Source organism: Pangasianodon hypophthalmus, chromosome 1 (genome assembly GCF_027358585.1).
Source record: "Pangasianodon hypophthalmus isolate fPanHyp1 chromosome 1, fPanHyp1.pri, whole genome shotgun sequence".
Taxonomy (NCBI): Eukaryota; Metazoa; Chordata; class Actinopteri; order Siluriformes; family Pangasiidae; genus Pangasianodon; species Pangasianodon hypophthalmus.
The window spans coordinates 15,887,595-15,900,388 of NC_069710.1; the positions used below are offsets into that span (position 1 = coordinate 15,887,595).

General features: G+C 38.0%; 1 protein-coding gene and 1 long non-coding RNA gene across 2 annotated transcripts; one reads left to right on the forward strand and one right to left on the reverse strand.

Annotated features, from left to right (window-relative positions):
• On the reverse strand, positions 1-8,298 carry LOC113533882 (glycoprotein endo-alpha-1,2-mannosidase-like protein). The gene is made up of 4 exons (XM_053227363.1): positions 7,253-8,298; positions 6,174-6,283; positions 1,747-1,823; positions 1-1,546 (listed from the first exon to the last, which is right to left on the reverse strand). The coding sequence occupies exons 1-4, from the start codon at positions 7,749-7,751 to the stop codon at positions 910-912; spliced, it is 1,323 nt and encodes a 440-aa protein (XP_053083338.1). The 5' UTR covers positions 7,752-8,298; the 3' UTR covers positions 1-909.
• On the forward strand, positions 1,542-10,123 carry LOC128317134 (uncharacterized). The gene is made up of 3 exons (XR_008300654.1): positions 1,542-6,299; positions 8,922-9,566; positions 9,765-10,123. It is a non-coding gene; the product is annotated as an uncharacterized LOC128317134 (long non-coding RNA).
• Positions 10,124-12,794: the final 2,671 nt, after the last annotated feature.

A 12,794-nucleotide genomic window follows, 5' to 3' on the forward strand; every position in this document is an offset into this window, starting at 1 on the left:
TTAAACTTTGTTTATGTTGTGTGTCATTCATTGTTTTGTCTCTGAAAATGTACTAAGCTTCGTAAAGGTAAATCTTGGCTAACAATAGGTGGCTAGCTGGCAAAATTAATTCTGATACTACTTCCAAGTTTAATATTAGGCTACATTTGTAACACTTCACCTCCATGGCTTCACTCTGTGCCGTATTGCAGACAGCACACACATACTGTCTATTGGTACACCAAAGATTTTGGTGTGTGCTTCTGTATATTTGTTAGTGTTGGTACTCCTAGCTTTCTGAAATGGGAGCACCAGTGCTACCTGATGAAGAATAATTTTGAGCTTTGCTTTAAAATAATTTGGCTGTGGAAAAAAATGCTTACCAATCACATCAATGCTTTATTAAAGACAATACTGAAGTACGCAAAAATTACCTAAATAGATTTGTTTCAGTGTTTTATGTTGTTTGACAGATTTATTTGGGCAAACTTTAAAGCAAAGGGCTTAAGGGGATGATTTTTTTTTTTAACCTGTCCTTCCCGACATATTGCTAAGTGCTACATGTCTTCATGCAACTAAACAGCATAGGTAATGTTCTTGATTTGTGAGCTTTGAATTATTTTTTATTATTCTTATTATGGAACATTCTGGGAAAAGACCATTTCATTTAAAGATCTCTGGGCTGTAACATGGAGATGTCACAACTCTTAAACTTGTCATGCCACTCTTTTGATCCTGTGTTCCTTTGACATTCTGAAATACTGAAGATTAGCAAAGGAAGGGCTTCTCTTTGTCTGTTCCAGATGCAAATTGAGCTTATGTGACTGATAAAAAATTTTTGAAGTCTCCCATTTATCATGCCTATATACAGCACCCTGCAATACACCAAAGCAAACAGGTCTGCTCCAAACTATTTCAAACAACTCCACATCAAACACGCCATCGCTCTTTCTCTTTGCGAAACTGCTCGACCCATGTCCTGGTTAGTTCTAGATAGAGATCTGGCTCGTGTGGCTGGTAATCCAGGTACACCCGCCTGATGGTCTTTTTAGGTACTGCCCTCTCAATCTGTGTGCCCTCATGCCACTCGTTGAAGGAAGTAATGGAAACGATCTCCGGCTGCACATTCAGTGCCGCTTGGAGACCAGTTTCGTAGTATCTGCCGTTCACTCTGTTGCGAGTGTTGTGGTTGTTCCAGGGCCGTATACTGGTGTCGATATAGCCAGGACCCACACTCGGCACAAAGAGCAAGTTGTTGCCATTGCAAAAGGCCTTGAGGCCCTTCCAGTTTTGATGAGAGGAGCCATAGGAGAATCCGTTGGAAGCAAAATATGTGTACATCCCATCAAATCCTCCAGCAAGGATGTCATGCTTGTGTTTCTCATCCACAATGAGTGCAACGAAGACACCATCATATGGGGTTCCACGCAGACTGTGAGAGCCTGTGGAGGTTAGCAACTCTGCCCAAGCCTCAGTAGGAGTCAGGTAAGAGTCGTAGATATAGAAAAGAGGCAGCACTTTCCCATTGGTGATGCTGAAGCGGTAAAAAGCCCCATGATCTCCGTACCTAAATGCACATAGTGTATTTAATTTACCCCAGTGACCAACATGAGCAAAGTGTGACATTTCATGCATTATATTTGAACAATACTTTCACTATCTGCAGCACTTCTTACGTGTCCATGGTTTCTTGCACAGAGTTAGAGTATCATGCAAACTAGGTAAATATTTATGTAAGCATTTCAAATGTCAAAATTTCAAACCAACCTGTCGATGATGTATTTGATGTTGTTATGTAAGCCATGATCAGTCCTTCCTTTATAGGCCTGGATATGAAACGCCACCTGGAAAAGTACACAGTGAACCCTGGCAAGCAAGTTCCTTTTGTAATGTATTGTAAGACCTCCTTAATCGTCTGATTAATTCTTCTTCCTTTCAATACAAAAGCAAACACAGAGCAAATGTAATATGCTGAGATGTGCAGCAGGCTTGGTGTCCTTGGTGAGTGCAGTATCATTCAAAAATCACCAAGGTAACCAAACCATGTAATGTTAAAAGACCTCACATCTGAAATGTTCAGAACTGTAGCTGTACAAAATGTTCGAATTAACAAAGAAAGATTGCTCTTTCCTTCTGACTGTGCCCAAGGTGGCCTTAACCTCTTTCAATATTTAATTGCAGGCTTTTCTTTACACCAGGCAGAAATGTTCTCATGCAGCCATACCATTAAGCTGGCTGTGTTTGTGTGTTCTCTGTGCTGAAGTGGAAAGATGCTTTAACAAGTTATAAAATCATGTTCTGGAATAATAAAGTAATAATTGAAAAGTTAAATTTTAATTCAAAGTATAATTGATGTAATTCTATATGAATACATTATTCAGACTGAACAGATAATGCCTTCTAAACAGATACGAACTATTGCTGCTGTTTTTGTTTTTAGAACGTTTACCAGAAAGGTTCACAAGGCCTAGCGGTGTGCATCAAAACTGGGATCCCATGGAAAACAAAACCAAAAAAGTTTCAGAAGATTTTTACCTTCATGTGGTTGCAAGTAAAAAAGTCAGATATAAAGCTCAAATAAAGACGTGAACATGCAGCAATCTACGGTAACTGCGTGGTCATCACCACATGGTTTAAATGAGGCCATGAGTTATTTTTGGGAATAGAACCAATTAAATTCATTAGAAAGTATTGTGGCCAGGTCCATACAAAAATATTAACGTGTGAGCAGGTTTTCAAACAGTCCCACACACATCTCTCGAGTGATACAGCTGAGGTTGTGAAACTGTCAGAGCCAGGAGTCACAGACCATGCTGACAGAGCTGGCATTTCTAACTCTGTGGGTGTTTTTTTTTTTTTTTTTTTTCGAGCGTTTTCCAGTATTTCCATGGGTATAGTGGTGAGGTTCATAATTAATTACAAAAAACCAAACAAAAAAAAAATAATCTACACCTTCTGGTTTAGGCCACGCCCACTTAAGGTTTAAATACAGATACATATATGGCTATTTGGAGCACTAAACCGATACAGATAGTGACTTTGCATTACACCACACCCTCTAGTACATATATTTCAGGCAATCTATGACTATATATGACTATTTACATTATTGTTATTTGAGCTTAAATCACCCTACTTTGTGGGCATACTTGTGCTGCTTTTATTTCTTAATGAAGATTTGGACAAAACCCAGCTATATCATATTTGATTAATGTAAGACACCATGCTGTGGTGTTGCACTTACTACCAAAGAATACCAATGAGTCAGATGAACAAATAGCATAGGTTTAGGTCCATTCATCTTTGCCTTCAATCATTGTCAGGTGTGTCTCCTGCCTGGTTGGAATAAAAGCCTGCAGCCACACTGGCCCTTTGCAGATATGATTGATGACCCCTAGTTTGATTATATACAATACAAATATATAATAAGACAGAAGCCTTGCGAAGTTTTGAACATAGCCATTAGCATGATGAACATCAATATTTCACAGGATTGGTGAAACAACAGTCCATTTAAAGAATTTTTCCTCCTCACAGTTTAATTATTCTCCCAATCTAATCCTGGCTGATTTTCCTATCTGCCAAAAATGTTTCTGTCTGAAATGGCCAAAATAGTTAATAGATTTTAAAAGTATTTTATGTCAGATAACAGATTAACCTAAAGAATCTCCCAGAGTAAAGTGTCTTTTTTTTAATGCTTTATTATCTATGCAGCTAATTTGTATGTGCTACTGGAGGATGAGTTTAAATGCAGGTAATAGATGTTCTGGGGTCATCCACACATAAGGAATGGGAGAATGATTTACAGTCCCTGTAGCTTTGCAGATTAGACATATAAAGTCCCTTATGTCATCATAAAACTGCAGCAGAGAGGGACTAATGGATTGAGGTGATGCAGGCCACAACCATTTTCAGTCTGACATGTTAAATAAATGAGTATGGCACTTAAGAGGGGGTGGAACTACACTGACTTACCTGGGGATGAATTGGTAGATAATAGCAAATGATGATATGCATTATAATTTTAAAGAAAGTCTTGCTTCATGCATATCCAGACATTTTACTCCATATTAACATGTCTTTGTGCTGTTGCAATATTCTCAATTGAATTTAATGATTGCTCAAGTCATGTTGCAAGGTCTAGGCAGAAAAGAAGCACTGTGGAAAGTAATGAAAGTATTGTTTGTGCAGATTTTCTTTTTCAGATATAAAAGAAGAACTGTAGAAGGCAATGGAAGTATTGTTTGCATAGCTTTTTTTAATCAAAATTGAATTTTCTTCAGATAATTGTACTATATTTCTGAGATAAATGCATTCTTTATGCTGAGAGTGGCCTCTGTTAAATGATTGAAAGAAAGAGACAGTGATCACAAAAATAAGATCTCATACATCATATCAATATTTGAGATATTTAAAAATAAAGGTTATCACAGAAAGATAGGGACAATTAGGTACACCATCACTATAAATATAATGGTAGTGGATAGTCGGTCACAGATAACATGACGTATTTTCTGCAGCAGAACAAGAAATACTACAAGGTAGATGTGAGGCATATAAAACAATGATGCCACAAAAATCAGCTAAATTCTGAAATTGCTGAATGCTATGTGAAGTTTGTACTTATAGTCCCCTGCGAAAGTATTGGAATGGCAAGGCCTGTAATTTTGTTTTTGCTCAAAACTATTTGGATTTGAGAAGAAGATGAATATGAGACAACAGATCAGAATTTTAGCTTTAATTTCCTGATATTTACATATAAATGTGTTAAATATTGCAAAAACAAAAGAATTGGCCTTGCCGTTCCAATACTTTCAGAGGGGTCTGTATATATCATATTCAGCAAGCATATAATGGCTAAATATATTTTATAATCATCTTATTGAATAATCAAAATGCATTCAATAGCTCAACTGATGGTTTGTATAGACTAAGCTGTCTCTATAATGCTAAGCTTACTAAGGTAGCAAGCTAACCAATAAAATTCTAAATAAAAATGTAAATAAAAAGTGAGGCAAGGCCCTGATTCTCACATTTGTAGGAAAAGGCTTGATTAACTAGAGCAGATGTGTTAAGAGTGAACAAATCTTTTAAAATTGCACAATATAAGGGCAACATTATACAGTATGTTAGAGTAAGAGTTCACTACTTATATTTTTTTAAAAATCTTTAGTTACACTAGGTGTCAATAAACATGTTTTGGTGTATTACTGGTTGGAAATTCAACTTCATTTCTGAATATTTTTAAACTAAAAATTCTCTGCTTTCTTTTGTCTTGTAGTATGTTTCTAATAAAAAAAATTTCAACATTGGACTACTGGCATGCTCACAGCCATTTCATTTCAAAATATCTCCAGGTAATAGATCAGTTGACTTCACAGTGAAAGATCGCAACACATCACAACAAGTTGACGGGGAGTGCTGAAATGAGCAGGCACTGAGCAAACACATATTGTGCATTATTGATAGGGCTTGGTTGGAGAACACTGCCCTTACACACCTCTCTCTCATCACTTACTCATAGGCCTTACTCTTAGCCTCTCCAACTGCTCATTATGAGCACATAATTACATAGCACTAACACTGCTGTCCAGATGTTTAAACACATATACCTTTGCTATTTAAGAAGTTAATCCACTCTGATAGAGCTGCTAGCTAAAATGCCCTTGAATCATCCCTTCAGCTAGGCTTAGACAATTTAGATATGGGAGAACTGCCATCATATATCTGTTTTTGCCCAATTTGAATATTTCAGTGAAATAGTAAACCTAATAATTGATGATGGACTGAACACTTTACCGTACAAGGCCATCTACCATCCACTATTTCTGAGAGCTTCTACTTCAGCCACTTTTAATTAGCAGGAGAATTCTGAAGTTACATGGGTTGGATTACGAAGGAGTGTAATCCAACCTACAGACCACACAGGGTAAAAGTTTGATGAAGGGCTTTATATAATAGCAGGAGGAAAGGGAGAACATCCGCTCACTGAAAACTGTCCCTATAACAGTCAACTGGAGCAGTTCTTCAGCCCCTATACTACTCATCATACCACTAATGCAAATACACGCACAATACACACAGCATTTTTAGTAACCTCTTGCAATACATTAGTATAGTGTGTTTTCTAATGTGTACACTATTAAGGAGTGAACAACTGAGCTATACTTGCTAATTCAAAATGACATGCTTACCTTTAAATTGTGCCTGAGTGCAGCATCCAGGATCGATGGTACCAAATCTTCAGAAGGCTCCCCATGATCATCAGCCAAACCGGGAGGATACCAGGACAGCACCACCACACCTTAGAGACAATACAGGTTCACTCTTCACAATGCATATCAACACTCATTTCAATGAAATTCCTTTAGTTAAATGTAATTCCTTTCATTAAAATCGACTCGTTTTTAATTGTGAATGTTGTTTTTAATTGTGAATGTGTCATAGGACCCACAAGTACCATCACACACACGGGCACTGAAACATTACCCATGAAGCCCATTAATTAAACAAAAGGCACTTCAATTTAATTATTACAAGCATGTCACCACACTAATAACCATATGATCATCTTAATGGGGTGGTATTAATAGTATTATTTTTAATAAATAAATAAATAAAGCATTGCAGTTTAACTGTATTTGTATCAGCAGCATGCTTTAAATAGTGCTGATGAATATTTAATCATGTGTTGTGTGACAGGTCGCAGTTGTGCTGTAAATTATACTGTAAAGTCAGAAAGTCAGGAGCATGGAGCTGTCCACTGCTCGGTGCTGAATGCTGCACGCTGCTGGAATGTTGCTTTAGTAATGAGGTGAAATGGAGCTTTATTGTTTTTAGGCGCTCTGAACTGGAAAGAATAAAGAGAAGAGCTATCTTTGCTATCTTAATTCAACTGTCAATTAAGCCTCCTGTGAACCTGTTATATCCTCAGTTGCTAGATCCTAAATTTCATTGAATGATGCATGCATTAGAAAACTTCACATAGCCTAACAGACTGCAGGCTATTGTGCAGATGAGCATGTAAAAGATTTATTTAGCAAGTCTTTGTGGAGATGTTTACTTCTTAGCAAAGTTCTGTCTATCTCTTAGAACCCTCTGTCGCTGCCTTATTAAGAAAAACACTGAACTTCCGGTATGCAGTCAACCGCATACTGCAAACATGTATAGCCTAGAGCCTAGATCATAACTCGCACTACTGTAACACAGATCTATAAGAGGCTCACACGAAGATCAGTGTGGATAAAGAGATAAGAAGCCTAATGACTGGTACCTGCTCCTGCAGTGCTAATTTGCTCCATGTGAGACTCCAGCACTTCCGGATCCCTCGAGCTGTACGGCCCCAGTTCAGGATAAAAACTCGAGCCGATGTCCTCCGGGGGCACATGTCTTCCTCTCGGATAACTGGCGGCGATTTTGGGGTCCCAGTGTGGCACCAGAATATGGTCCCAATGCAAGTATCTCTCATCCGTCTGCGGGTTCCCGTACCAGGAGTAGTAAAATATATGGACATCGTAGGATACGCCTCTGTCCGGACTCGGGTTCGAGCCGGCTGGTCTTGCGTTACCTGCTCCAGCGCCTTCCTGAGCGGCTGATGACAGGACATCACTCAAAACAGCGCGACTGTCTGCTTTCTCCCCCCTGATGCCCAGATGGTCCAGATCGGAGAATCCATCACTCGGTTTCAGGGTCCTCAGTCCCATCAGAGTCCCGAGCACGAAGAGCGCGAAGAGAAAAAGAAGCATGCAAGATCTTCTCCTTAGTCGAGCCATGCTTTCAGAAATGCGTGTGAAAGAAAAGCAGAAAAGGAGCAGGCGTCAGTTTACTCCGAGGCTGAGAACTACGCGTGAATGAGCACACCGACCTTATCAACGCACAGAAACTTGTTCAGCCGAGCAGGACTTTAACATCGGGATCAGGCTATGAGTGGACACAGCAGCACTGTAGAATGAAAACCTGTCCATGATTGCAGATTATAGTTCAGAGATTGCATTACTGCTGATCCATACCTGAGCCTAAGGAACTCCACATCTGTAACGGCTACTTCTGCAGCTAAATGTAAGGAAGAAAAAGAAGCACTGAGATGTAAACTGAGAAGGTCTCGAAGCCAAAGCACAATTTCCAAGGTTGGGTCTCCACACTTTAGTCCCATATCCAGTAAAACCTGCAGTCCAAGGATGCTTTTTGTGCTGGCTACACAGAAACAGTCACCAAAGCTGCACCACAGAGGCGTACACACAGAGCTTTCCCATCATGCATATTATCCGAGCAGTACGCCAGCACTGGCTGGACATCATTTCACTGTCGCTGCGTATTCCGTGCGCGCTCACCGCGTGCCGCTTAAGTTTCCTTACAAGCGTGCGCGCGCCTAGGGGGCAGTGTTTCCTCCGGTTCAGTTAGCCTAAGCGCAGTGGAGATGTGCACGTCAACTTGTATCCCTGACTCTATTCCATACATGGAAACCCTGTAAGATCTTGCCTAGAGGTTGAGCTGATGCTTGTCACAGCAGGGATAAGGCTGCAATGCGTAATGGCAGGATAGCCTGCTCAAAGACCAGGATTAGGAAATACTGGAAAGCAGTTCAGTTAGCAGCCCATGCATCACGACCCTGATCAGGATAGAGTGGTTACTGAAGATGAATGAATGAATGAATGAACTGTTTAGTACCCATCATTTGGAAACTAACCATAAGCAGTGCATGCTGCGTTTAAACACACACATTTCTAATTACGACATAAAAATGGTAAAACTTCGAAAAGTGTGTACCATACAGGGTGCAAGTTGAAGAGGGTACAAGGTTTGATGAACCACTAGTCTTCAAGTACTTCTGCACTGCTTTTCAAGTTGAGGATTGGTGTATTGAAATCAGGGAAACATTCAAATATGCAGTACAGAGTACACTCCAAGACCTTAATTTGGAAAAACTTTTCTATGTCTGGCAGCACAGTGGCAGAGCAGGTAGAGCTGCTGCCTCACAGCTCCAGGGTCACTGTCTGTGTCGTTTTGCATGTTCCATGTGGGTTTCCTCCAGGTTCTTTCCTTTCCTCTCATTGCCCAGAAATATGCAGGTAAGTGGATTTGCCACTCTAAATTGCTCCTAGGTGTGAACGTGTGTGTGCATGGTGCCCGCAATGGAGGGTATATATATATATATATATATATATATATATGCATCATGACCATATCCCCCATGACCCTGACCAGAATAAAGCTGTTAATGAAGATGAATGAATGAAAATGTACAATGCCTTTAAATGATTAAGCAAAACCATTGTCTTTTCTTGAATATTCTGTATCAAATTCACCATTTCAAGCTGTTTGTCACTAATGATAGTTCTACATTGCAAATGATTAAATATTTGTTGCTATTTGATAGATCATGCCATAATAAAGTCTCTGTTCCAATGCTCTCATTTGCTACACATTTCCTACTGTTTTATAATGTTTCAGCAGTATGATCCTACAGGATCATATATTATCCTCTCATATTTGTTTGAGCAGATGTAGGAAAAGCCTCCAGGGTCTGTCATCCTGCTTCATCATCTTCATTAGGCACTGCAGACGCACTGATTAACAGTAGCAGAACTGTAAGCATCATATTATGGAAAATTATTTAATTTAATACATTTACTGATGAGTTAATCATTTATCTATTAGTTATTTCTTTATTATCACTAGTTCCTTCATTATATATTATCCATTATATATAATCCTTTGTTATACTCCGTAATCACACATTTATGTGGCTAATCAGAAGTCTAGTGCATCTGCTTCTTGTTATTTAGGCTTGTGTGTGAGAAAGCACAAGGAAGTCCTTGAAGGCCTGATTTAAGACACAGAGGGAGGCCTGCTCTATCGGGACGGATTTAAGACACCTGGGGGATGTGAAATTGCGGTCATGTCTTCTTATTTATGATGAATAGAATAGGCTTTTGACCTGAAGTTGAAATGAAGTTGGAATAAAGTAATTCTCACAGTCCGTGTGTTTCATTAGATTTTCACCATACTTGTATATCCTTTCTTAATCATGTAATCATTTATGTTAATTTTATCTTTATTTGTCCAATAAGTATGAAGTTCTTTGTTTACCTGTAATCATGAAACACAGCCCTGTTCAGTGAACTATTTAATTGCATGTAACACTTTGGTTGTTGGAGCTCTTCTCCCCCGACTGTGACGAGAATAAACATATTACTCTGGAGTCAGCTGTGTCTCTGTGAGTTTAACTTTTTTGTCTTCTGAAGGTAATATTTTCTACCACATCATCACTTCAGGAAAAATAAACATGATCAACACATTAAAGATGTAACCTATAAACACAGAGTGCTTAAAAAGACCACTTATGAGAACAGGACTACATAAGGTGGATGAATTAACCTCACAGCATTATGGGAAAGGGAATGATAATCGTATAACTCAATCAAGCTCTGAATATCTTAACACACAGTGCCATAGCTATAGGCCATTAAAATGTCAGCTAAGCCATTCATCTAGCTAAGTCACTTTACTCAATGCTTGATTGACGCAGTTCTTTCCATATAGAGGAGATTTAATATAACATTATAGAGAATGCTTAACTAAGTCTCTGAGGAATGCTGTTAAGCATTTTACACAATATGGGGAAAAACCCACATGGGACCATATTTTCCTAAATGAACCCTTTTTTGAAAGTTTGAAAATTGTTTGAAACCTTTGCTGTAACAAGTGAAGTCTTCTTTATAGGTGAAAATTTCTTTATAATTTCTTTATTTCTTTATAATTTAATACCTTTTTATGCAAAAATTAGGGATGATGCATGTTTGCTCTCAAACACTCAGTCTTCACAGTATTCATTCAAAGGGAATTTTAGCAACTATTGCTGTATTTAAAAAAAAAGAATGAAACAAAGAAGAAGGCCCTCATACTGTGGCTAATGTGCATAGTTGAATAGTTGACTTTGATTTACAAGCTTGTTAGGAGAAATGTGACCATCTTGGTTCATGACAAGAGAAAAAAAATGATTCAATATTCAAGTCCTATAGCTTCAGCATTGAAATAATAGGAGATAGGTATTGCAGATAATCTTTAGGTGTAATGATAATTTATATAGTAGATTACTAATATTAGTCAATATACAGAAAGATAGGCCTATGTTATGTTCTTGAGAAAAATAAAGTTGTATGTTTAAACATTTGACAATGGCCACTAGAGTGCAATCCACATTTTCAGTGTTTACAACTACATCCATGGTTCTTCATTAAAAGCATCATGATTTATGTTGTTATAAATTTTTCTGAACTGTGCAAACGATTTTGTCCACAATGTTGGAGCACATCACAGTTGCAGTATGAAGTGTTGATGATATGCCTGTTTTGCTTCCACAAAAGATGGCATTGTGCCTATTGTTCCATTTTGGTCTCAGTAAGAGAGAAATGCATTTTCTGTAAGTACCAAATGTTTTTATAATGATACACTAAAATTTGGAAATTACATGACATGCAGATTTTATCTGCAATACTAAAAGGGACAAAGTCACTGTGGTTAAAGTTGAGGTTAGTTGTACACTCATGGGTTCTTCATCGGTTCTTCAAGGGCTTCTTTGTATATTTAAGGAGTCTTAACCTCCTAAAAGGGTAGTTTGGAAGCTGAAACCACAAAGACATTAAAACCAGTGTGTGTGTGTGTGTGTGTGTGTGTGTGTGTGTGTGTGTGCTTTAAAGCTAGGGCTTATTGATTGGGTGCTACTTCGTTGCATCACCTTGGAAACAAAGGCTTGATAAATTGACATGCAGATGAAATCAGGTTTAATATTGATGATCTGGTTGAGTTTGGAAAGGGGGAAGGGCAGTAGATGCCTGCTGCTTTCATCTACAGCTTATCATTGCTTTATAGGAAATCAAGAGGTCCTGTACACTTAAGATTAACAATACATAATCTAAAAAGGTATATATATTCATCTGTTATTTGCAGGAATTCCTGGGCATCCAAATAAATGTGACACATAATTATGAAATTGTGGACTAATATTTCTCTCATTGTTTGAATATGAGGTCAGTCTGATGCTTTGTGACTGCTATATTGTTCTTCTTTACCAACAATAATTCAGGAAGAGGTGGCATTATGGGAAATAGTATAACCGTATCAGTGAAAAAGGATAACCCCTTTTTCACTGATACAGTAAAGTGCTGACAAACCAAGTAAACGAAATTCTACTGATAAATTTGTTAAGGCATGCAGTTCCACACAAACCCAATAAATAAATATAATTATCCCTATTTTAATTATTATATTATCCTATTATGTGATTAGCTGGGATTATTATTATTATTATTATTATTATTATTATTATTATTATTATTATTATTATTATTATTGTTTTTGTTGTTGTTGTTGTTGTTGCTGTGCTAATTAATTGCCGGTAGGAAATGCCACCGCTCCTTTATTTGACTCCACACTGCAGTGTAAGTGATAGTAGCGGTGCACAGACTGTAGCTGATGCTGTATTACCCGCCATGCCACTGAAGCACCTCTGGATTTCAAAACACAAAAAATCTTTCCGACATTTCCTTTTAACAGTGTGCTACCTAGGCTTCTTGCTGCATTTAGGCATATCCGATCAGTCCCTGAAATGCGAATTTATTAAATAAGTGATAAAAATAATGAATTAATTTACCATTAAGGTCAATATGTGATCTATGAAGTGTAGCGGATCTTCACCTTCGCCTGGAGGAATAGCCGGAACTTTTCCTACAAGTAGCCTGGGCTGGTAGTAGATAAAGGTTTCGCTTCTTAAACGAATTAAATCGAATTTAATGGGCAACCGCATTAATCACAGG